At 44.8% G+C, this 26061-nt stretch overlaps 1 protein-coding gene across 11 annotated transcripts in view; it reads right to left on the bottom strand.

Moving 5' to 3' along the window:
* The window catches only part of Kalrn (kalirin RhoGEF kinase), a 609660-nt gene that overhangs the window by 324835 nt on the left and 258764 nt on the right, over positions 1–26061 (bottom strand). For all 11 annotated transcript variants that reach the window (XM_051149844.1, XM_051149845.1, XM_051149843.1 and 8 more), the window contains exon 10: positions 9500–9622. In XM_051149844.1, coding sequence (XP_051005801.1) covers positions 9500–9622 — 123 coding nt within the window. The remainder of the gene's footprint in view (positions 1–9499; positions 9623–26061) is intronic.

Here is a 26061-nt window from a genome sequence, read left to right on the forward strand (position 1 = left end):
ACCAAGTCTACCACAGCAGGGCCATGACACGAACCTAGTGTAAAACTAACCAAGTCTACCACAGCAGGGCCATGACACGAACCTAGTGTAAAACTAACCAAGTCTACCACAACAGGGGTATGATATGAGGCTACGAAAGAAGCTGCTGGTGTAAGCCAAGTGAAAGCTGGAGATTTTCTAGAAAAAGGTACTGATGGGGCGAGAAAGACTTAACAGACAGCATTGAGACGCTAAGGCTTTTCAACCCATAGGTTGTGATTCCTTTGGTGGTCGCGTAACAGACAGATATCCTGCATATTAGGTATTTAAATTATGATTTATAACAGTAGCAAAATTGCAGTTATGAAGTAGCAACAAAGTAATTTTATGGCTGGGAGTTACCCCAACATGAGGAAATGCATTAAAGAGTCACAGAATTTGGAAGTTTGAGAGCCACTGCTCTAAGGCATGGTAAGCTCAAGAAAACTCCAGGAGAGCAGGAATACAGGGCTAGAAGGAGGGAACAAGGGAAGGTAAGAGGCAAAGCCAGACAAAGCATGAAAGAGCATAGGTTGATGAGGTTTTAACCGGTTATTTTAGGTTTATTTATTTTATTTTATGTATATGAATGTTTTGTCTGTATGTGCCGGTATGCTTTGGTGCCTGAATGAATCAGAAGAGTTAGAGATGACTGAGCATCACCACGCGGATGAGGGGAATTGAACTCCAGGATCCTCCACAACTACTTGTGACTGCTGACCCATCTCTCCATCCCTGGCTGATAGGTTTTAAAACACCAAGTTCTTGGATTCAGTTTTGATGGGAAATCATCTCTGGTCTCCATAACTCGTGGAGTAAGAGCAGCGCGGCGAGCGGTGTACTTGTAGAAACGAGTTGTAACAGTGTGTGGGGACGGACTTAAGGTGACTGACTGTGACTTTCAGGGAAAACAGAAGGATGTGGCAGTGATCTTGGCTAAGGCAGTGCAATGTGGATGGACGGAAAGGGACTCATTAAGGAGGTGGAAACAATAAGCCTTTTGCAATGACCCCAGTGAGGGATGAGAGGAGGGAAAGAGCCGAGAATGACTCCTAGGGCTCTCGACTGAGTAACCGGGCAAGGGGCGCTCTCCACTACTATGGTAATGTAAGAGTAAGCGGGTGTATGTATGTGGGTGCCTGGGAAGGGAGAAAGGGAGATGATAAAATGGACACATGGAGTTTCGTCTTAAGAAATCAAAAGAGAGGTGTCCGAAAAGAGAAAAAGAAAACACCAATGAATATCTACATATAGATCTCAGGGTACGATTAGAGACGCAAGAAGGATTTGCGAGCCAACGGAGGATGAACCTAGACTATGGAGCATCCAGGGCACGTGCATGAAAAGAAGGTCTGAGGAGCTGGGGCTGTAGGGAAGGATATAAGAAGTACTATGCCGAAAAGCAAAAGAAGAGCAGGAGGCCATCGCGCAAGGCTTGGTGGGAGAGACCTTGAAAGGCAGGTATGCTTGATGGGGCCAAATACTAAGAAAGGCCAATTCTAATTATCTGTATAGCATCTTTCAGATTTAGCAACAAAAATAGCCTGTTGGAGACTTCAGCAAGATTAATGTCAGTGGCCATGGGTGGGGGCCACAACATAACAGCAGGGTCAAAGGGAATCTAGGATCTGGGGAAGTGGAGATGGCAAACTTGAGCTATGAGAAGGAGAAAGAACCATTGGCAGAAGGCATTTTTGATGGATTTTATTTTTACTTGTTTCTAACTGGGGGCATGGGGGGGAGTGGGGGAGGACATTTAATGAGGTAAATGAGGTTGCCTCTACTGGAAAATCAGGGACAAGGTGCCCACTACTGCATAACATTTCATTTGGCTTTTGGATAACACATCACAAAGGGCGAGCCGTGGTTGGAAAGTACACAAAAGTAGGCTAGGTCTAACTTCACTTACCTTTCGTTCTTATCTTCTCCACAGGAGACCTCATCTATCAAATGATCTATCTCCACTTTCCACAAGCCAATAACACACACACAATAATTACTATTGTGTAGCGATGACCAAAACAACTGCAAGAATGACTAAGTTAGGAAGGATTTCTTCGGCTCACGGTTTTGGAGGGTTTAGTCTGAGTTTAGGAAAAGCATCCTGGTGGGGGAACGTGGTAGAAGGCATTCACTTCAAAATGCCCAGGAACTATAGTAACAGAAGCAGGAAGGACTCAGGAACAAAACACTCTCCAAGGGGCTCCTCTAGTGACCTACTTCCTCTAGCAAGGTCCCACCTCCCAAAGCTTCCAGAACTTTCCCAAATGCACCATTAGCTCAGGACCTAGGCTTAAATACATGAGCCCACGGGAGACATTTCCTATTCAAATTATAACATTATTTACTGGGTGTATCTGGTTGCTTTAACTTCACAATCCTAGCATTTTTCAGAACTAGGTATAATATACTATATGCAATCTAAACAGCCAAGGTATAGAAAAACATTTTATTTCTGATGTAAAGATTCTATTTTAGTTTATATTATCTTTCAAAAGCCTTTACCACGCTTCTGTGCTCCAAGAATAAAGTCTGAGGCCTTGTACCTAGAGGTCAAGTTTCTTGGGAGTCAGGACCTCATATAATGTTTGAGCTCTTAAGGAAATACATAATTATTTACTTTCTATCATGCAGAATCATTTGCTCTTAACAACTTAACTGATGTGTGTGTGTACGTATGTGTATATGTGTATGTGTGTATGTGCATGTGTGTGCTAGAACTCTGTCACAAAATTTCCAGGGGAAGCTGGAAAATTAAAGACTGCTATCACCACCACCATTCCCGCTAGACCTAGACTGCATTCCCGCTGCCTTCATCCGACGGAACAGACTGTGGCTTCTGTGTATGGGCTTCTTGTGTTGTTCCATTATTTCTTCATATTTCCTACTACCCTCAGGCTATAGATTTTATGAAGACACAGACTACATGGAACTCCCTGGTACAGCCTCACCCCTACTATTAGGACAGATTTTAAAAACAAAACAAAACCAAGACACTCCCACTAAGGCCACTGGGAAAGTTAACACATTTGTCTCCTTGTGTCAAAAGCTTAAGCGTGCTACTCGTTGCATATGCCATATGTTGAGTTTTAGAAAAATAATATGAATACAGTTTGAAGTTTTGATCGTTGGGCTTTCTTTTGCTTTTAACCTAAGCCAATCTAAGAGTATTTTCTTCCTAGTGCTTCTCTCTGTCCTGCCTGTGTGGAGCCTGAGGCATTTCTGATATTGGCTTTACCGGGATTGTTTTCCCTACCACTTCAAATTTATTTAAATCCTCCCACGCAGATCAGCAGGTTCTTTCACAACTGGTATCCCTTCCCGTCTTCACAGGGCGCACTCTACTCCTTGCAGGGGTGCTCTGTGCTCGCTCTGTGGACACAGTCCAGAAAAGGTCCTAAAACACTCTACACACAGACAGCCATTTGCTCCTCAAAGCCCCCCCATTCTTTGCTGGTCTCCAGATCACATGGAAAGAGAGATAAAAACACCACCAGTGCTTAGGAGTCTTTCTGTTTGCCAAAGGCATTAGGAACACAGCCCCAGGGTCTTCTGAATGTGCAGGAAGAAAAAATGGCAGGGGGAGGGGGAGGTGGTTCACGGGCTTGATGAGGGATGTGTGTGAGTTTTCTATAATATGTTCAATAGAGGCTCCTACCCCAATTATTGACTTATTTGACGTCAAAGATAAACAAAATGACCTGCGTAACTCTTCATTGGGTGTTATCAACACATAAAACAGGTGCTTTCTCCATCGGCTCAACCTTATATCTTCTCCCTGGTGTCCACAGAAGAGATATCCTGAATCCATCGGAAATGTCACACAAAATCCAAAGGGCAAGACTGCCCTTCTCTAGCCTGCGTCATATCCTTCCACTTGCCAACTTCATGACATTAATTTCCATGCACTTTCTTGGCTTTTCTTCTTCAGAACTTTTTTTCATCTGCCTAAAAACCTTTCATCCTTGCAAAGGAGCCAGAGTGTGAAAAGGCATCTATTTAGGTGCTCCCACCTTTGCCATCTGCCTTCGTTTGTAGCTGCTATAAATGGCCAACTTCTCGGGCTGAGGAGAAGATGCAACTGTGCCAAAGGTCATGGTGCCACCCTCGGCAGCCATGTTTCCTGGATCACCAGATGAAGCGGTGCTATTCCTAGCTTTCACCCACAGTTCTCTTTGAGAACTGCAAAAAGAGAGAAGGCTTTTTCCTCTCTGAAGATTAAACTTTTAGGAGGGTTGAAATATGCTTGCTATGTTATAGAACTGGTATGTCTCAGTGCTCAACACTGAGGCTTCAGGGTACATGGATATTAATGATGGCTGATGGCCAGTTTCCAGGGCCATCTAACCCCACGCACAACCCTGGCTGACTTGTCTTTAGCACTGCAAGCTTACTGGTGACACCTTTGAAAATCTGGTCATCAAAGACACTGATCCCTCCATTTCCACACACTTTATTTTCATCCCAAATACAGAATGGATTTTAAAATTTATTCTATTCATGCTTGAGATTAAGAAATACAGGGCATCATATAGCAAAACAACTAAAAGGAGATTTGTTGACTGAATTACTTCATTGTGCCCGTGTTTTATTATTTTTTTTTAAACTGTCCATTTTTTCCAAAATGTTACACTAATGCTACTTAAGTACGCTTAGCTGCTCAAATGTGATTTAGTGCATTGAGGCTTTAGGTAATGTATATTCAAATGTAAATGCTTCTAATTTGGGCTTATAGAAAAATCTTGCTTTTCACATAATGAGACCGACTGTAAAGCAGACCACTCACAGGGCAGAACAGCTGCTCTCTAAATACTGGCATTTGAGCGCTTTCCAATCACATAGCAGTATCTCAGGACACTATAGCTACATCCCAATCTGTTACCTGGAAGCCACAGACACATCTGTCTCCTCACAATCACACCACTAAGTGCAACAACTCATCTTTTACTTCTTTACTATCCCAATGACAATCTGCCTCAAGAATAGAACTGTCTCTTAAAACCTGCTTTATCCCATGGCTGGGCCATTTGCTGAGTTAGCAGACAACTTAGGTTGAGTTTTTGAGAGTTTTTAGCAGGATTGGGTAGGGCAGGGTTGGGGTGGGGAGGGCATTCCCACCAGCGTCAGGGTGTCAGGTCTTCTGTAGGAGCAAAGCAACCTAAGTGTCTGTGGACACAGATTTGCTGGAGTGTCCCTGCCTTGGTCCTCACTACCTGCACTTGGAATGCTCCCTACCTTGGCTCCTCTTGCAGGCCCTAGGCACTGCTGCACTTCTCTGTGGCTTAACTACTAGGTACCTTGTTCAAACAGCACCATCTGCAGGATGAACTGAAGACTCCTAAACACTGTTTTTGCCTTCAAATAATTCTAATTTCTTTAAAATGTATTCAAGAGCTATAAGGTACAGAAGTTGAACATTCAAGTCCAGATAATGGATCACTGCATTGATTCTTCCTAGAATTTACAACTGTATGAACTATCTGAACAGTTGCCTTAACTGTCTTTACCTCACAGTGACCAATCAGACACCTCCACAATCCCACAGTAAAGACGCATTTGTTCAGGGTTTGTCATTTCCTTTGCTTGACTGCTTGCTCCTGCCTTCGGAAGACCAAACTTCTGGGAACCACATCAGATATAGTAGCTCTTTCTACCTGACATGACTAAAAACAACTAAAGAAAAAAAAAAAACTCTGAATACAGAGACCGAGTGCTTAGACACTCCTCATGTCGGCCTTGCACCAAAGCCTCCTAAGACGGCGAGGTTGAAAGACAGATGGCCCTATAAGTGACCCCAGTTTGCTAGTCTACAACATGTGTGGCACCTTTCTGGACCATCCTTACCATACCAACACCAGATAACATGGAACAAGGGCTGTGGCTTTCTGACATGGCTCTCTCTATCACCGTCCAAGAATTTCCTGTGTTGGCACACACCTGTAACGCCAGCACTCAGGAGACATAAATAGGAGGGCAAGTTCGAGGCTGACCTGGACTGCTTGTGAGTTCCGCCTCATCCTTGCTTGCATAAGAGAGATTCTATCTATTTTTTTTTAAGGGCTTTTACACTTTTTGTTTAGATCACTTCCTTCCAACAGCCCTCACCTAACTGAGACCAGAAACAAAAGCAAAAGAATAAAGCTTTCCTGCTGGGATTGCTCTGTCCTCATCCCCTGTGCCCCATGCCCCATAGAGAAAAGACAGTCTCAGGTAGGTAGCTACTGACAGCCCTTTTGCTCTTCTTGTGGTCTGATTTTCTTATATAAACCATCAATTCAAGAATGCTAAGCAGATTAAATTGTTCGCAATGGGGATGGGACAAAGAAAGAAGTCTGATTAATTTCAAACTACAACTTCCACCTTTTACTGGTCCTTCACCAAACCTCATGATCTTTGCTTAGGCCACCTTGCTCTTCTTTACAGAGGACAAACTCTTAAGCCATTTGGAAGTTAGAACTCCCTTCTGCTTTTTAAAAAAATATATGTAGTCTAACCAGAAAGCTCATGCAGGGAAATATGAATTACTTATTGGCAGGGTCAGAGAAAAACTGCAATGGTTGCCGGATAGAATGGTACTGCTGCACCTCGACTCTCCCCCATTTTTTCTTCCCATCATGCATGTTGTGTATGCCAACGGACACTCACAAGTAAATTTTATACCCAGCTCCTATACACAGTAAAGATGGAGCCAGGATACCAAGCTGTCTCCGGAGCTTGATATAATCTGCACAATCCCACCAGAGCTACTGACAAGCAAAGGTAAGTGGCCACATTAGAGAACTTTCTGAGCCTCCGTGTTGTCTTCTAGAAAACAAAGTTGACATTATCTATCCACAGCTCAAGAATGTGCCCATTCTTTCTTTTGTATGGATTTAAGTTGGTGGCCTCTTCTGACAGATAGAATGCATCGTTCCACACGTAGGAGGCTTCCGTCATTGGTGGAGTTGTGGTCAGGGTTGTCGCAGACACTGACTTATTAGAACGTAACAACACACAAAAGCCAATAGGTCCCATCGCAGCCTACAAACCAAGACTGGAAATGCCTTTGGGGCCACCGCCATTTACAGAGCAAGGAAAGCTGAGCTGGGTCAGAGCTGAGGGTGGCTTTGGTGACATCTTTCCAGAAAAAGGAAGGGCTGGACTACAGGACAGGAGAAGTGAAACTATGGGATGGCTCTACTGTAAGAGATCAGCCTGAAACAACAGCTCCACTCTCTGTGGAAGAGTGGTTCTCAACCTGTGGTGACAACCCCTTTAGGGGTCATAAATTAGATATCCTGTATAGCAGATATTTATATTACAATTAATAAAATAGCAAAATTACAGTTATGAGGTAGTAATGAAATAATTTTATGGTTGGGGGCAACCACAATGTGAGGAACTATATTAACAAGTCATGGCATCAGGAGGGTTGAGAACCACTGCTGTAGAGGGATGTCCATGGTCTCCCCCATCCCTGTGTCCTAATAGATTTCAGAGATACCCAGAGCATCTGGCCACCAAGATGTTTTTGGATCAGGGTTGTGTCTTGTTCATCAGAGCCCATACACCACCCATGTCCACACAATGCTGACCACGTACAGCTTGTCCTGCAGAGCGTCTTCCTATAACTATAAAGATTTAGAAAAAACATGGTGAACCATGAGGAGTGGCTCATGAGCCCTCATCTGGGTTGAGCCGCTCCTGACAGCTGACGGCTTCTGGGGAAGAGGGCCAGGCTTTCTGTAAAGGTGTGGCCTGGTGGGTAGAGCATGCTCCAGTGGATGTCCCCATATCCATGTGCGTATGGGCAGCACACACTGGACTCAGTGGGTTTCTATTTGTATTTTTTAATAAGGGACATGCAGTTGGGAGTCAGTGGAGGGGTAGAGACTGGGTCTGGGACGAGTAGAGGGTGACTATGACCAAAATACACTGATTGCATGGACAAAATTCTCGAAAGAACCAAAATAGTACATTTAAAAATCGTGGTAAAATATACACAACATGAAACCATTTTTGCAATTTCAAGCGTAAAGTTCTGCACAGCCACCGCAACTGTGTATTGCCGTGCGAAACCAAAACTTTGTGACACAGTAACACCCTTACTTTCCTACTCTCTGACAACCACCACTCTCCTCAGTCTTCATTTGTTCCACCTTCTGACGAATATGGGTATGTGCTGTTCTTTGGGCTATTGGGGATAATGCTTCTGGGAATATGGGGCTACATATACCCTTTTTTACTACTCTGGGAATATATCCAAATTACTGATTCTTGCTATAAATCTACTTTAAAATTTTCGAGGAATCTGCATATTTTTTCTACAGTGGTGCACCATTTTATATCCCTGTCACCATAGCAAGTTTCTCATATGTGGCTTTTCCTACCACTTCCTATTGCCTGAGTTCGGATAATTTTGGACAGGGCTTTCCATCTCTTCTATGACCACGCTCTTTCTTTCTCCCTACCCACTCGTATTTTTAAGGTCCCTTAGAGACACAGTAATGCTCCATAGCTCTTCTGTCCTCACTTGATTCTTGGTGGGTCCTCTTTTTGAACCTGCGGGGGGCTGGTTGCCTTCCATGATGAGGGCTCAGGCTCTGCACAATGCTCAGGGTAGCATCTACGTTGAAGGCTGCCTGCACGTGGGATCACAGCCAGCTCTGGATAAAGCCGTGATGAGACAAGACCTCGCTTTGTTAACCTCAGTACTTCAGCACACTGACCCCTCTGTCCCATTTAGACATCCTCCCTAAGCCTACTTTCTACTGCAACTGATCATACCATCATCATCATCAGCAGCAGCAGCAGCAGCAACAACAGCAACACCCAGCTGTGCAGCAATATTTCATCTTAAAGATGAAGGGTTTCAGGTTCTATTTGCAAAACATCCCAACAGACAAATAAAACTGAGTCAGGTAGATTTAACGGTAGACAAATAATCAGCCACTCAAACCATATCATTCCCTAAATTAGAAAACAGTGCTCTTTTTGAATGTGTGTGCTCAGTTAAAAAACTGAGTATTGAGTAAATTTTAAACTAAAGATGAAAGTGACCCTAGAAATACTCCTGGGATCTATCTGTAGGTACAGAGCTGACAGGCACGTCTTGGATGGCGCACAGCTTCGCAAGCAGGGCTGGGGTAGCTTCTAGCTCCCACTTATCAGGAGTAACAGTCAAAAGCAAGAACCCTGGGCTGGTAATGGATCAAATAACATTACCCTCCTGCAAGTACAACCTGTGGACAAGACACTTTTTTAGGTCATAATGGTAGGAAGATTTTCTAAGGCCATGAACTTGAGGTCTACTGGCTACTCCCCCAGTGGCTGGGCATCCAAGGCTTTCATATTAGGCGAGACGATACATCAGCAGATACAGACTATCAACCAACACCAACACCAAAGCCTCATCTGGTTTCACATGCATGTACACACACACACACACACACGCACACACGCACGCACACATGCACGCATGCACGCATGCAGACTATCTCACCTGAGCTACTTCTTCAAAGTCGTCATGCCTCTTCTGTAGTGCCCGTGCTCGGTGCAGGGACTTCCCAACCCCAGTGTGCTTGCTGAGAAAGGCCTCGCCGTGATTTTCGATCCAGTCCAGCACCTGGCCAGAGAAGAAAGGCAGAGACAGTGACTCCCTCAGAAGGAAGGACATGTGGCACCATGCACAGCTGCTTTAATCCTACTCACTACCCGAGTGCCCGTGGGAATAGTAGTTCAGACAGAAATGTCCAATCCACTGTGTGAGCACAAGTCACTGGCAATGGAATAGTGCCACCCACGACTAAATTCAACCCAGCCACTCTGATCTCCAGAACAGCTTCCGGTTATGTTTGTTTGTTTGTTTATATTTTTAAAGCCTTAGTCATGTCATTATTTCATTTATTATTTGTTGTTATTGCTTTTACTATTTGGGTGCTGAGGATTGAATTCAGGGTTTCCCACATGCCAATTCATTTCACCCCCTCAATGAGCAATACAGGCTACCAGACACAGGTGACCGTCCTCGTGTCTTCTACCCCATCAAGTAAAGTCAGCCACACTGGTAGGAAATGAGCTAACAACAGTGAGGTAAGATTCGGTCACTCATCCTTCACTCCACCATAAAATGTCAACCACACTAGTACCAGTCACAGGGACCCAGCCTTATTGTACCAAAGTGGTTCCCCTCAGTCTTTCATACTCCCACTCCCCACCCCCGCCAGGTACTCAACATAGATGATCACAAAGCTAAAAGCCTCCTCTGCCTCCTTGCTACCTCTCCCCAACCAACCAATCAGCTAAGGTCTCTGCATCCTAAGGCTAACAGCATTTATCTTGCTGGAAAATAGTAGAGACCCCATGTTCTTACAGGCTTAAAGATTGAGCAATTTAGCCTGACGACGGTTTTCTTCAATGTGTAAGCTTAGAGCAGTGGTGGTTACGGCAGTAGAGGGAAGGGTGCGATATAAGGTGAGAAATAAACATTTCTCCTAAGGGATACTTGGGAAGGTGTATAGAGACCACGAAATGCAGAGGGAACCAAAGCTTTAAAAAAAACATTTACACCTCTCAGCTGGCCTCACAAACATGAACGTGTCCTGGGGGAAAAGGAGGCAGCAGATCTCCCAGTCTCTGAGACACTGATGCTGGTTTCAGTTAAGTCAGAGTTACAGTACAGACAGACATGCCTGTGATGTTCCTGCCACCACGCTACCAGGCCCATCCTCCATCTTGCTCCTATGATACAGGCTACTAACCAAACACCAGTCAGAATGGCTAAGATAAAAAATTCAAGTGACAGCACATGCTGGCGAGGATGGAAGGGAAACACTCCTTCGTTGCTGGTGGGAGTGCTAACTTGTACAACCACTTTGGAAATCAACCTGGCAGTTTCTCAGAAAACTAAGAATAGTTTTACCTCAAGACTCAGTTATACCACTCCTGGGCATGTACCCGAAGGATGATGCGCCACCATACCACAAGGACACTTGTCCAACTATGTTCATAGCAGCTTTCTTTGTAGTAGCCAGAAAATTGAAAACAACCCAGACGTCCCTTAACCAAAGAATGAATAAAGAAACTGTGGTACAATTACACAATGGAATACTCAGCTATTAAAAACAAGGAAACCATGAAATTTGCAGGCAAATGGATGGAACTCGAAAAGATCATCCTGAGTGCAGTAACTCAGACTCAGAAAGACACATATGGTATGTACTCTCTGATAAGTGGTTATTAGCCATATAGTGCAGAATAATCCTACTACAATCCACAGATCCAAAGAAGCTAAGTAACAAGGAGCACCCAAGGGAGGATGTTTGAATCCCACTCAGAAGGGGAAAAAGAATAAACAGAGGAAATGGATAGAGAGAAGCAACTGTGTGGGAGAGGGTGTGGGGAGGGGTATAAGGGTGGAGATCAGATGTGGGGAGAGCGGGGGTGAGAGGGCTGGGAGAGAGAAGGGGAATAGAGGGGGGCATCTCTGGGACAAACTGGAGACCTGTGACAAGGCAGGCTCCTGGGAGTAAACTGAATCAGGTTAACTCTAGCTGAGACTCCTACCAGCAGGGGACATGAAGACTGAAGTGGCTACCTCACAGCCAGGTAGAACTTCCAGTGGAGGAAGGGGGACACAAACCCACCCACAAACCTTTGCCCTAAAATTTACCCTGCCAACAAGATATGCAGGGATAAAAATAGGACAGAGATTGAGGGAAAGGCCAACCAATGACTAGCCCAACCTGAGAGCCAACCCCTGACACTATTAATGATACTCTGCTATGTTTAGAGACAGGAACCTCCACATAACTATTCTCTGAGAGGCTCCATCCAGCAGAGGATTGAAACAGTTGCTGAGACCCACAGCCATACATTAGGCATTAGGCGGGGCTCGGGGAGTCTTGTGGAAGAAGCAGCAGAAGAATAGAAAGAACTGGAAGCAACAAGAACTCCACAAGAAGAGCAACAGAGTCAACTAATCGAGGCCCACGGGGGTTCACAGAGACGGAAGCACCAACGAAAGAGCACGCATGGGCTGGACCTAGCACCCCTGATGCATATGTAACTGATGGGCAGCTTGGTTTTCATGTGGGTCCCCTAGCAAGTGGAGCAGGGGCCGTTCTCTGACATGGATTCTGCTGCCTGCTTTTAGATCACGTGTCCCTAGCTGGCTGCCTTGTCTGGCCTCAGGGGAAGAGGATGTGCTTAGCTCTGATGCGACTGGATGTGCCAGGGTGGGTTGGTATGGGGTGGGGGAAGAGGGGTTTGGAGGGGGGAGGGACTACCCTTTTTTGAAGGGACCACTGGAGAGGGGAAGGGGAGTAGATGGTGGGACTGGGAGAAGGGGGGAGCTTTGTTCAGGTTGTAAAGCGAATAAATATATAAATTTAATTAATAAAAAAGTTGCCAGCTTTAAGAAAACCCTTTCTAAACCATAACTGGCCAAAGAGGAATGCTTTCTACCTACTAGATCATACACAGTTCCCTCTTTTTATTCCATGGGGGTGATTCTGAAATTTTTAAGCTGTTTTAAAAGAGCAATTTGTTTCTTTTTAAAGTAATTCTGCTTTACTTAAAACAGAAATTGACTTTCAGTTAGGGGCACTTAGTTTATTTAATTAACTCTGCCATTGTTACTTACAACATCTATTTCATATTTGAGAGGCTTTTATTCCATTTAACATAACTTCAATTATTCTGTGATGTTATGTTGAGAACACTCAGTACAGCTTCTGCCAGAGATCTGAAGCTGTCAGAAATACCTGCAACCCGGATAAGCATTCAAGGACAATGTGGATTTAATTTAGCAAACAAAAAGTAAATGATTTAGCAAATGAATAAAATTACTTTATATACACACACACACACACACACACACACACACACACACACACACACACTCACACACACACACACACACACACACAGACACACAGAAAAAGTACTTAGGGGCACATGCATACAACCAATATATAAAGTGCTGTTTAAAGTGATGATTTCTGATCATTTTGTTTCAGGTGACTCAGCTGGAGCCTTTACCCTCTGACACACACACACACACATACACACACACACACACACACACACACCAGCCCATAGACTCTCTTGATCCCGATCCACGGCCTTCCTGTAAGCCAGCTCTTCAGGTATGCGTGCACGGCTGAGGTATGTGCTTCTCAGCAGACACGAGCAGTATTGACAGTTGCACCACACACTGACATTTCACATGCAGCTGTGGAATCCTGGATACCCTCGAGTTTCTGGTGAGTTGGTTAAAGCGAGCCAGGCCTCAGAATCTGACGATCAATGAGTGAAGAAGACTCGGCTCTCTAGCTAAACCCTGGGTCCCATCAGAGTATAACCAGCTTCAAAGCATCCCGTGTATGCGTCTCCATGTTTGGTCTCCTTGTCTATAACATTATACTTAAAATACTCCATGACGAAGAAATTAGGAAAACTACACCCTTCACGTTAGCCACAAGCAGTATAAAATATTTAGGAGTTACTCTAACCAAGCAAGTGAAGGACTTGTTTGAAAAAAATATCAAAACTCTGAAGAAAGAGATCGAAGATGACATGAGAAGATGGAATGATCTTCCTTGCTCATGGATCGGGAGAATTAACATAGCAAAAATGGCCATCTTACCAAAAGCAATTTACAGATACAATGCAATCCCTAACAAAATACCTACAGATTTTTTTAAAAAGACATTGAAAGTTCAATTCTGAACCTCATATGGAAAAACAAAAAACCCAGAATAGCTAAAACAGTCTTGTACAATAAAAGATCCTCCGGAGGAATCTCCATACCTGATCTCAAGCTGTACTATAAAGCAATAATAATTAAAACAGCATGGTACTGGCACAGCAACAGGCTGGTTGATCAGTGGAATCGAATCGAAGACCCAGAGATAAATCCACACACATATGGTCACTTGATTTTTGACAAAGAAGCCAAATCTATTCAATGGAAAAAAGATAGCATCTTTAACAAATGGTGCTGGTCTAACTGGGTGTCTACGTGTAAAAAAATGCAACTGGACTCATATTTGTCACCATGCACAAAACTCAAATCTAAGTGGATCAAAGACCTCAACATAAAACCAGAGACACTAAGTCAGTTAGAAGAAAAAGTGGGGAAGAGCCTGGAACACATTGGCACAGGAGACAACTTCCTGAACAGTATACCAACAGCCCAGGCCTTAAGGTCAACAACTAATAAATGGGACCTCATGAGGCTGAGAAGCTTCTGTAAGGCAGGAGACACTGTCAACAGAACAAAGCGACAGCCTACAGAATGGGAAAAGATCTTCACCAACCCTACATCTGACAAAGGTCTAATATCCAAAATATATAAAGAACTCAAGAAATTAAACACCACCAAACCAAATACCCCAATTGAGAAATGGGGCTCAGAACTAAACATAGAATTCTCAACAGAGGAATATCGAATAGCTGAGAAACACTTAAAAGAAATGCTCAACCTCCTTAGTCATCAGGGAAATGCAAATCAAAACAACTCTGAGATTCCATCTTACACCTATTAGAATGGCAAAGATCAAAAATTCAAGTGACACCACATGCTGGTGAGGATGTGGAGAGAGAGGAACACTCCTTCATTGCTGGTGGGAATGCAAACTAGTACAGCCACTTTGGAAATTTATCTGGTGCTGTGTCAGAAAACTGGGAATAGGGCTTCCTCAAGACCCAGCTATTCCACTCCTTGGAATGTACCCAGAAGATGCTCCAGCACACAACAAGAAAATTTGCTCAACCATGTTCATAGCAGCCTTATTCATAATAGCCAGAACATGGAAACAGCCTAAGTGTCCCTCAGTAGAAGAATGGATAAAGAAACTGTGGTACATTTACACTATGGAATACTACTTAGCTATTAAAAACAAGGAATTCCCGAAAGTTGTGGACAAATGGATTGAACTAGAAATGATCATAATGAGTGAGTTAACCCAGAAGCAGAAAGAGTCAAATGGTATATACTCACTTATATCTGGACAGCCCAACGGGCATGTCCCATGAATGTCTTCACTTATCAGGAAAGTGGGACAGAGGGGAAGGACATCCTATTGGGACTCCTGGTGAGAGAAGCATGGGAGAATGGGGAAATAGAAGGATCCAGAGGGTCCTAGAAACATACAAGAAGAACATTATGACGGGTGGATCTGGGCCCAGGGGTCCTGCTCAAACTATGGCACCAGCCAAGGACAATACATGCAGTAAACTTCAAACCCCTACCCAGATCTACCCAATGGACAGGACATTCTTCACAGTTGAGCGGAGAGTGAGGTCTGACTTTCACACGTACTCTGGTGCCCCATATTTGACCACATCCCCTGGATGGGGAGGCCTGGTGGCACTCAGAGGAAGGATAGCATGCTACCAAGAAGAGACTTGATACCCTATGAGCATATACAGGGGGAGGAGGTCCCCCTCAGTCACAGTCATAGGGAAGGGGAGTAAGGGGAAAATGGGAGGGAGGGAGGAATGGGAGGATACAAGGGATCGGGTAACAATTGAGATGTAATATGAATACATTAATAAAATATATTTAAAAAACAAAATACTCTATGATGAATTACAGTCAAGGTGGTGTAGGATGAGAGCTTTTGAGGTGCTATTTAAGCATTTCTAGCAGTGGAGATGTAGTCTTTTTGTTTTTAATCCTAAGAGTCCTTGAGTAAGCCAGGTATGGTAGTGCACGCCTTTAATCTCAGCACTTAGGAGGCAGAGGCAGAGGCAGAGGCAGAGGCAGGTGGATCTCTGTGAGTTCAGAGCCAGTCTGGTCTATGGAGTGAGTTCTAGGATATCCAGGGCTACACAGAGAAACCTTGTCTTGAAAACCAAAACCAAACCAACCAACCAACCAAACAAACAAACAAACAAGACCAAAACAAAACAAATCCTTGAGTAGCAGAGAAGATTGGAACATGAATTTTCATACAGTCCTATAATCCTTTGTTCATTTGTTAGTTTTATTGTGCCCTATGGACATGAGTTTACAGACAATCATGAGTGATCCTGACTCTAGGAACTTGGCCTATGGGTTGACAAACTCTTAATTAAGTAATTAATCAACTAATTAAGAGGTAAATTGCAGAAGTGAAAATCACCAAAAGCTTTCCAGATGGAGCTGGGGAAGGACTCTGAAGAAGGGAGATTTTACTGTGATCCAAGAGACAAGAAGACTTAACTAAGTTATAAATGGAAATGACGCATGCGTGCTCAAGCAGGAAGTGACTAGGGACGAGGCCCTGAGAAATCTGAACAAAACTGCAGCGAGCTCTGGTGTGCTGAACGGAAGGAAGGTCCTAGTAACTCCTCTGATACCCAGCCACTGAAAGGTTGCAAAGGGGGGAGACACCGGCAGATGCCCGTGCAAAAGCCACTGTTCTGATTACGAAAAATCAACGGGAGGGAAGCAAAATGAGGCAAGAGTAGAAATTCTGACAAGGCTGACGGAGGGTTAGATCTGGAAAAATAACTGGCAGGATCTAGTGGCTGAAGGTGGTGGTGACCGAGGAGGAAGCAGTGAGACCAACAACCATTGAGGGCACAGCCTGAGGGTGGACAGGAGGGAGACACAGCCACTGGACAGAATCAAAGGAGTGAGGCACCGGCAGAGAGGTAGACTTCACAGCCTCTCTCTCTGCACTTATACTCTGGTTTGCTCATAAAGGACAGTGACAGTTGTAACCCTGAACTTGAGTGGGAATTATCCTCTAATGACAATTGTCAGTCTGATGGGGCAAGCTGTGACTTTGGATTCAAAGATGCAATTCATATACTGGAGGTTAAAAATAAATGATTAAGTTGTTAATGTATGCGGCTGCAGTAAAAAATTAAAAATAGGGGCCACTAACTCCATTTTAAAATCAGGGCCTTAGACTTAAGTGCAGTGGGTGCCCATATTCTCCTCAGCGCAGTGTAGTTTTGAGTGGCCCACTAAGCCGATACGCAAAGCCCATGACTGGCCCTGTTTACTCTCAACTGGCTAGTGAAGTTCTGCCTCGCCTCCCCACACCCTGCCTTCTGGAGTTTTCCTTCACTTGAGCTGCTATTATCATTCTCTTCCTGGTTCTTACTCCCCCGACTGCCCCCTGGTCTCACCTTAAGCTACACTTACAAATCACTGCCAATGTCTTAATAACTTCTCCAAGAGAAGGTGGCTCTTGACTTCCTATGACTTCTGTTTTTGTTTGTTTGTTTGTTTGTTTGTTTGTTTTTGCTTCTGAGACAATGTCCCATGTTGCCAGGCTATCCCCAAACTTAAGGCTGTCCTTGAAATTTAGATCTTTGTGTTCCCAAGCCCTGGGGATTATAGGCATATGTTGCCACATGCAATCCTTTGATTCTGTTAAAACCACAATTTCTAATTAGAACAAAGCACAAGGCCACATAGGTATGAAAATACCATCCTATAACCCCTTACTCTGTATGAACAAAAATTTAAAAATACACATAGAGAAAAATACCCTTCCCAATTATGGCCCACAGACCTGCCTCTCCCACAGGACTGCGTACTCCTCATAATTCCAGGGCACAGGCCAGCCCAGCGTGCAGCACAGAGTGGTTGCTTAGTATATGCCCAACTGAACTCAATTCAGGCTGTCCCCTCCAGCACAGAGCTTTGGGGGTGGGTGGTACCTCCTCCAAATCCCTACTGTTCACAGTCTGCATTCAAAGTTGCCTCTTTCTGTTTCTCCGTCTCCTGTCACCGCCCCACTTGCCAGGTATTTCCTAAGAGAATGAAGAAATGTGGGGTTTTCACACTGAACCCGATCCTCCTCTTCCTCTACCACATGGCACTTTTGCTCGTACCTCCTGCTTAGGGAAGGGGTGACAGACATTTGTAGCCATAGCTCGCCACACACGTCTGTAGCTAAGGCTTCTGCTCTCTCTGTTGAGCCACCCTCATTCCGGACAAGCCTAATTTTGCTCAGTCACCGGAGCTGCCTGGACTTCAACAATAAGACGGGCTAATAATAACTTGTAAAACTCTCACTGCACTCTCCTGCCCTGACATTTCAACCAAACATAAGTGCTTGCCCAGAACAGCCTTTTCTAAGAGATGCTCACATCCTGAACCAAATTTGGGAGCCAATTGTGCATCGTTTCTTGATCGCCCCTTCCCTTCTGTCTAATTGTGTTTATTCATTCTAACATACAATCAAGATGAAATGTTCTTCAAGGCGGGAGGCAGTCCTTTCCAGGAGCCAAGGAGAAGGGGACATCGCTTTGAAAGAAACTATTGAACTATTGAAAGAAACTATTATTACCGAACAGTGGCCATGAACACGACGGAATTAACGGAAGGTAATCTTAGTGTCAAGGACTCTGTGGTACTTCCCTTCGCACCTGGACCCTCGTCTTAAACCCACCCTATGGCAATTCACGTTCAGCTCTCTCCTCCCATAAGCATCCACTCTGGCTGTGAGTACATACGCGTTTGAGCCCTGTTTTATTTTCCTCCACAGGATAAACTCCATGTGGGCCAGGGCTTTGTTTAGTTCATTGTTGTGTTCTCGAATGCTAAATAAATGATCAAGTGCCCTAAAATAGACACGTGTTTTTGAACACTTCCTGTATGATAAGAGGTAAAACACCATAAAAGGAGATGGGGACCTTTTGCAATCAAATATGGGATCAGAATTCCAACCCCATGATTCCCTTATGTGGTTTTCCCTGATAAATAAACTTATTAAAAATAGGCTTTTACTAAATCGGTCCGTGGTAAAACAAGCAGGGCACCCTCCGATGCTTCTGGTGTGCCAAAGAATTCCTTCCTCCCTACTCCTGTGTGCCAGCACCCCAGCTCCCCAACCCCAACAGTTCAGAAAGCCATCCTTCTGAAGCGAGTATGCGCCAGCAGGCGTCTAGAACACATTTTGTTGTTAAAGACTCAAGTATACAAAGTGTGCGAGAGCACCCAGGAGAGTCCATCAAATCATTACTCCTGTCTGTTTGCACAGCACACGGAATGTTCCAAAGGGGAACGGCCAGGACCACAAGCACCAGTCAGGCTGTGACTAGGGAGCAGGCAGGCGTCACTTTGAGTGCTCAGTGACCAGGAACTCATCTTGCTTCCTGTTCTCTCTTTGGAACAAGTATGATCACAATAAATGTCTCGCGATGGCAGGAGGAGCCATCAGTCTTCTGGGTGGGCTGAGCTAACTCTCGTTAGTCAGTCTCTGTCTTTCCCCTGTGAGCTGCAGTTCTTCCTCCTTACAGACTCATCCCAGGCGGAAGGCAGCTGAGAGTCCAAACACCTCAAGTCTCAGTCCTCCTCAGTCAGGGCCTTAACATCCCTGCCAGCCCTTCCCTCCGGAAGAACTGAAGTTGGGGTACCTGACACCTCTCTGAAGGACTCTCCTCATCCTGGTGCCAGTTTATGGGCCCCCACCCCCGGTTCTCACTAAGGTTTGAAATAGGTGTCAGAGTTTACAATCATTTGGAATTCGTTTAAAATATAGGTACTGCTCGCGCCCAGATTCCAAATGAAAATGTATGAAGTTGGCTCCTATAGGGTGCTTGAAAAACATACCCATTCTACCCAGATGACTTTAATGCCAAGACCCGAGGACCAAATTTGGAGAAACACAGTTCCATATGTACACCTGACACTTCCTTTGTTTCTATAAAAAAAATGGACAGTACTTTTTAGTATTTTTACATGAATGCTCTCACACCCAGAGTCCAGACACCCTCCCTCATGCTCGCCACACTCCATCACTGAGTCCCCGGTTCCTCCCTACTCTACCGCAGCCCATTTAAATTACTTCTAAGTTCAGTTTACCTAAGTTCACTCTGGGTCTGTTTCTCCTCTGCTCAGAATCTTCCCCTAGTACCCTGTTAGTAGCAACATGAGTCCTTTAGCTTGGTGCTCAGTGCTCTAGAATTAGCATGCCAAGGCCCAAGGATTTGCTAGGCACAGGAGGCAACCCTGAAGAGAGACTTTCTCTTTAGTCATGAACATAATTAAACATATATACTAAAGACATTAAAGATGTTATAAACTGGGCATCAAGGGTCAGTAACCCCTTATAAAGGGACCAGTGACGTGGTGGACTTCCCTTGTGTGGGAACCAGGCCCAATTAGGCTACCTGCCTGTCTTGCTGTTGTATGTCCTGTTTTTAGCAGCTTCTGTATCTGTGCTTATGATGGTTAACTAGTCATGTTTACTGCTCTGAGAACGCACCCCTCCCTTCCTTGGGACTTTTCCTCCTGTGCGCAATCACCTATTGAGGGATTTCACCTGTGAGTGGCATGCCTGCTTTGCTGCCTATAAAAAGGCTCTTTGGACACTGAATAAAGGCCGTTGCTCTCTTAGCACAAAGGACCCGCTGTTTTATTGTGTGTTAAACCCATAGTCCCTCGCCCTTGGCTCGGTACTGTGGTGGTGCAGGTGCCATACCTTGCAGGGTCATTATCTTTGGAGGATCACTCTTTAGTCAAGAGTTTTCACTAACACACACATACGCACGCATATACACATGCGAGCACACACACACACATGCACGCATGTATGAAAAAACCATGAGAAAAAGTTGTGGTGGAGAGGGGGATTAAGGCAGATGGAAAGAAGGCAGGGTGGGTGTGGGATGGAAAATGGGGAGAGAGGAAGAGAGTATGAGAGGACCATGAAAGTTCCAGAAAGAAGGTTATGAACATGAAAGTGGCCAACCTCTAACCTGCAGAGTCCAAGGAAAGGTAGATAGACGAGGCACCCACTGCCTCCATCTTGCTAGGGAAAAAAGATGGAGGCGTCTGATGAGTACACAGAGAGACGAAAGTACCCCTATAGTCACTCCATATCAGAAAGCGACCCTGCCCGCCTTCCCTTCTTCCTTTGGCATATTCAGATAAGCCGCCTGGTACTCTGGCAGGGTTTTCATTCTGACTAAAGAGTCATGTATTTTATACTTGAAAATATCTGAACGAGTGCATTATCACCATTAAAAATTTAAGTGAGAAATTTTAAATTGCTAATTACTGCCACAGGCAAGTGGGTATTATTCAAATATATGCTACAAAGGACAGTGTCAGCAAGGCTGACTTAACATCACTGACTTTGAAAAATGAGAATCGGAGTGGGTATTTTAGGGTAATTTGTATTATAGACACATAGGTGTCGAGGGCAACTCTTAAATGACAGGACACAAGGCAAAGTGACAGGGCATGAGTGTGACTTTTCTTGTGGCACAGACAGTTTGAGGGTCAATCTCAGGCTGTCAGTAGCTACATAACATTGGAAAAAATTCTCATCCTGTGGAAGCAAGTCCTCTAGCAGGGCCCTTTGATCAGTGGCATTCTAGCACTAAATGATAAACCCCTTGGCCCGGGGCAGTGTCTTAGTCCCAGCCCCCAGCACAGTGCTGCAGTGTGGAGAGGCTAACAGCAGGAGCTCTGATGTTGGTACACTTGGGTTGAGGCTATGATCTCCCACCAGCTCTCGATCAGAAGTAAGTTTACTTAGCCTTTCTATGCCTCAATTTGTTCCTCAGAAAGATGGAGACCAAACTGCCACTTGCCTCATGGTGTTGGGAGATTAAATAGGAAAAAGCAAGTAAAGGATTAGAAGCCCAATCACATTTCCTCAGGCAGATGGTGAATTCTGAGCTCCAAACACTGTCCCTTTTACAGGCAATTTAGTCTCAAGAGGTGTAACTAATCTTTTCTTTGATGTCTGACTTTCTTCCCAAGGTGCTTACCAAAAAAAAAAAAAAAAAAAAAAAAAAGTTCATTTCAAATCTTGAAGATGGCTCCTCACATTTGTATTCTAAGATCTGAATGGCTCCTCACCTATGTATCCTAAAATCTGATTGGTTCCTCACATGTGTATCCTAAAATCTGATTGGTTACGCACATGTATATTCTAAGACCTGATTGTGTGCACAAGGTCCTCAAGTCTTCCATTTTTAGACTTCAATCTTTCCTTCTATTGGAAAAGTTAGTTTCTAGACTCATATTTTGGTCTCCCCTTCTCTTCCTCCTCCTGTCTTCTTTCTCCTCCTCCTCCTCCTCTTATTGCTGATAATTTTCAAGGCAACCTGCAATGCTCACTTTTTATTATGTAATACTGCCAATTGGATTATTCAGTGGCCAAACTGATTTAGTCTGATTATGGAACTATAGTCACTACAGTTAATAAATGACTGATTAGCTGTAATTTAAAAAACACTCACAAGTGTTTTTCAGGCATTCTTTTTTGGCAAACAAAATCAACAAATTAAAATCTGTAATTTTCCACATGAGGCACCAGGAAGATGAATGCAGGACAATCCCTGTACAGCTCAGGAAGTCTGGCTCTAATAACGCTTTTCATCAATTCAGAACATTGCCACTGAGCCAGCTAAATCTTGCTGCCACTCCCCTGTTAGCCTATAGGAGCAGACTGCGTAAAAACATGATGTTCTTTTTAAGGGAAACCACAGGAGCCTCAAAGGTGCCAGTGCCTCATTGCACCACCATGAACACACTCATCTTCTTCCAGCCAGAAGTGGGCGTCCAGCCAGACTTCCTATCTCTGCTCTGCCTGTATGTATTCTCTCTGCATTCTGACCCTCCTAAGAAGACTGCCCCAAGCTCCCTGCCCATGCACCAAGAACCATTGCAATGCTCACCCCCAAGCAGAGGAAACTCTATGCTGGATTCCACCAGTTTGTCATTCTTTTGCTTTCTGGCTGGAACCAAGACAGCTGTGGGTCACTAGGTCACTAGTGAGTCCTAAGGTGTGTATGTCATCTCTCAGGAGCAGGGGCATCAAACTTCTAGCACAGGGACTTGCATACAGTAGGCATTCAAACAACAACAACAACAATAAAACTTTATAGAGTCATCAAACGAAACAAAAACAGGCAGGGAAGAGAGGAGGGAGAACAAGATGACCTGCTGGGGTGCTCTGAAAACAGTTTCTCTCACTGAGAAAACACACAAGCAATTTACTTCTCCCAGAAAGAGTAAACGTCTAGTTACTCCTTGTTCTTCCCAACTGTAATAGGTCTGTGTGGGCTTGGAACCAGCGTTTGCATACACGGGAAGCCAGGGGAGTTACAGGACCATAAAAGGCTCAAGGTGGAGAAAGGCTGATGATGCCGCGGACTGCTCTTATGGCTGCTTCTCAATGTTAAGCTGAAAAAGAAAATGGTACTGAAAAATATTCCACTTCTTTTTTTTTTTTTTAGTAAATGAATCCAGATTCCAGTTTTACCTTTAAGTCAAATTTCCAACACCCCTCCCACCCAGCAGGGAGAAGAAAAGCTGAGAAGACACCTGTGGGGACCCAGGGAAAGGAGTCAGGCCAGTTCCAGAAGCTGACATCTTTAGCTTACATATCTTTGCTTCACTCTTATGTCAAGCCTTAAAGGACAAAATATTCCTAGCCGGGGAAGATCTAACTCAGAAATGTCAACGAAGCAAGGTGGCAGACAGGAAGATGGTTGGCTTACTCTCCATCATCCCATTAGGGGTCTCCGGCTCTTTCTGTTGTCTATCTTTCCATTTTGCACCTTGGTTTCATCCCCGCCCCCTTCCCAGCTACGCACATATTAATGGCTCCATCTTTAAGTCTGTTTCCCTCCTTCTTTGCTCATTGCCTGTCTATCTCTCTCTCTCTCTCTCTGCCTGGGGCACGTGGTCTGTCTTTCCCTGTATAACGTGCATCTTTCTGTAACCTCTCTCCCCCAGTCTTATTTTCTGTCTTCCTGTGTCTCTCCCAAGGCGTCTGCTAGGATATACCTGGGATGTGGAACAGAGGATGTACTTTCTGGTCCTGGCACTACCACACCATAGCAGTGTGGTTATAATGAAGTCACTTTACATCTCTGGGTCTCCATTCACTGAGATGTATAGGTAAGGTTGACTGGCTAAGTTTCCAGGCACTGGGAGTTTTGAGATTTAGTCACTGAACGAAAGGGACTCCTAGTTACAACACACACAGCAGATGCTTGGGAGTCCCCAGCAGCACAAGCACCAGGGGGCACCCCAGGATCATAGAGAACGTTGACTCTGAGGTGTTTACATTCTGTGTCAGGAGGAAGGTATGATTGTCATCAGTCCTGACTTAGAGGTGGGAAAAAACAAGACCCCGGAAGCATCATGAGATGCAGCCATTTGTCTATGTTCTACTGGTCACAGAGACCAGACATGTTCAGATCAGGATTTCCTGACGCCTGCTGGTGTCTGCCATTCTGTATTGCTCTGGCTGATGATAGCTGTGCGTGAGCCTTCTCTGCAGGCTACTGAGAAGACATCTCTGGATACCAAGTGTGCTTAGCTACCGTGGGTCCAGACTGTGTGTAGGGTTCAGAGAACTCTCTTCCTTTGAGACACCAATCCTGACTTCTCATATCTTTGCCTGAAACTGTTCCGCTAATACCCAATTACCCTCCCTGTTGACTGGTGTGCTCTGGTAGGCCTGTACTTTGTATTTTTGTGTACTGTTCTGATTAACTGACTAGGTTTCCCACCAGTATTTAGTTCAGTTCTGAGCCTATTGAATAGTCGGTGAGCATTGCAGCACACGTGAGCACCGAGATTATGTCCCTGTGTCCTCAGCCTAGGCCATGAACACCAAGAACCTCAGTCCATGAAGGCTGGCTCCAGCTACTCACCAATAAACAATCACTGCATGGGTGAAGGAGGACTAGCAGTCACCTGACAGAAGCAGGTGGAAAGGGTCTTCCAATAATTCCCGGATAATTTACCAAACATAAAGAGAAGGCCAGCTTCATGTGGACACAGCTAAATGCTGTAGGGAACTCAAGAAAGAAATCGTGATTTCTGTTCTTGAGGAGACTGGAACGAATGAGGCGTGCACGGTTTTGAAGCGACAATGGGATTTAACGGTGAGTGCTATCAAGATTTTGCTTTTTTAAGACAGAGCCTCAGGTATCTCGAGCTGGCCTTGCAGCCATTGTGTAGCCTAACATGACCCTAAATTCCTCATCTTAAGTGCTAGTTTACGGGCACATACTTCCACACCAGGCTGAAGCAATCTAGGCCTCCATGCCAGGACAGGCTCACGGAAGGCCAGCAGTCAAGAGACTGAAGACTGCATCCATCACTCCAACCCTCCAGCATGTGAGTTCAGCTGCCCATATGGCTCAAACAGCCACCAGGCACTAATGACTGACTGGATGTCAGGTAAACAATTGTGACTCATCAACAGATTCGATCAGCCTCGTTTCCCATTTCTCTCCCACCTGTATGCATATCTACACACACAGAGAATAGATGAGTGAGAAAATGATGAAGCAAGTGCGATGGCGAGGGGACAGTTACGCTCTCCGATGTCACACTTAATGTGCCATAAAAAGAATGGTGGAGCTGCCCAGTGTGAGCATTCCGTGGTCAAGAAACACCCCAGCTCCTATCACACTCAACTGCCGGTCTTCTGTCTTCTGCTTTTCCACAGTGCCAACATTAAACAGAGACACTTACTTTTAAGATGCTGTAGTATAGCTGCACTTGCCTTTTTATTACATTTTTCTCCTTTTTAGTCTAGATGCCACATGGCCACAAGAAAGTCTGATTGACTACAAATCTGTGAGAACCCAAGTGTGACACGCTTCTGTCCTCAGAGCTGTGCTGTAGCTCTCCAGAGGCCTGTCTGTGACAGAGGAGGAGCTCCACACACTATCCCACTTGTACTGGTGGCCAAGATCATCTTGGCAAGTCCCAGGGAGTTTATGGAAATGGCCATACCCCTCTTGTCCCTGTGAGGCTGGCACGTCACTCATCTGTCTTACTTGCCAACCAGACAGCTTCTCCTGATCTCTAAGCTCAGGGTGATGAATTTATCTGGACAGCTCCAGATGGCATGAGCAGGCAGCTAACTCATCTGCTTCGCCCTTCCTGCCAGCCCCAGGTGTCAGAGCTGATTGGCACGTCAGCCACACTCAGCCCTGGGGACTGAGGCTATCTTTCTGATGACTTCATCATATGTCAGTCAGGAAGGGGTGCCACAAAGGAATTAGGGGAGCCCAAGGAAGAAGAGCAAGCCTGAAGGTCTCTGTACTGATACCAATCCCCCATGTCTCCCAGGA

This window comes from Acomys russatus, chromosome 8, assembly GCF_903995435.1.
Source record: "Acomys russatus chromosome 8, mAcoRus1.1, whole genome shotgun sequence".
In the NCBI taxonomy this organism is placed as follows: domain Eukaryota; kingdom Metazoa; phylum Chordata; class Mammalia; order Rodentia; family Muridae; genus Acomys; species Acomys russatus.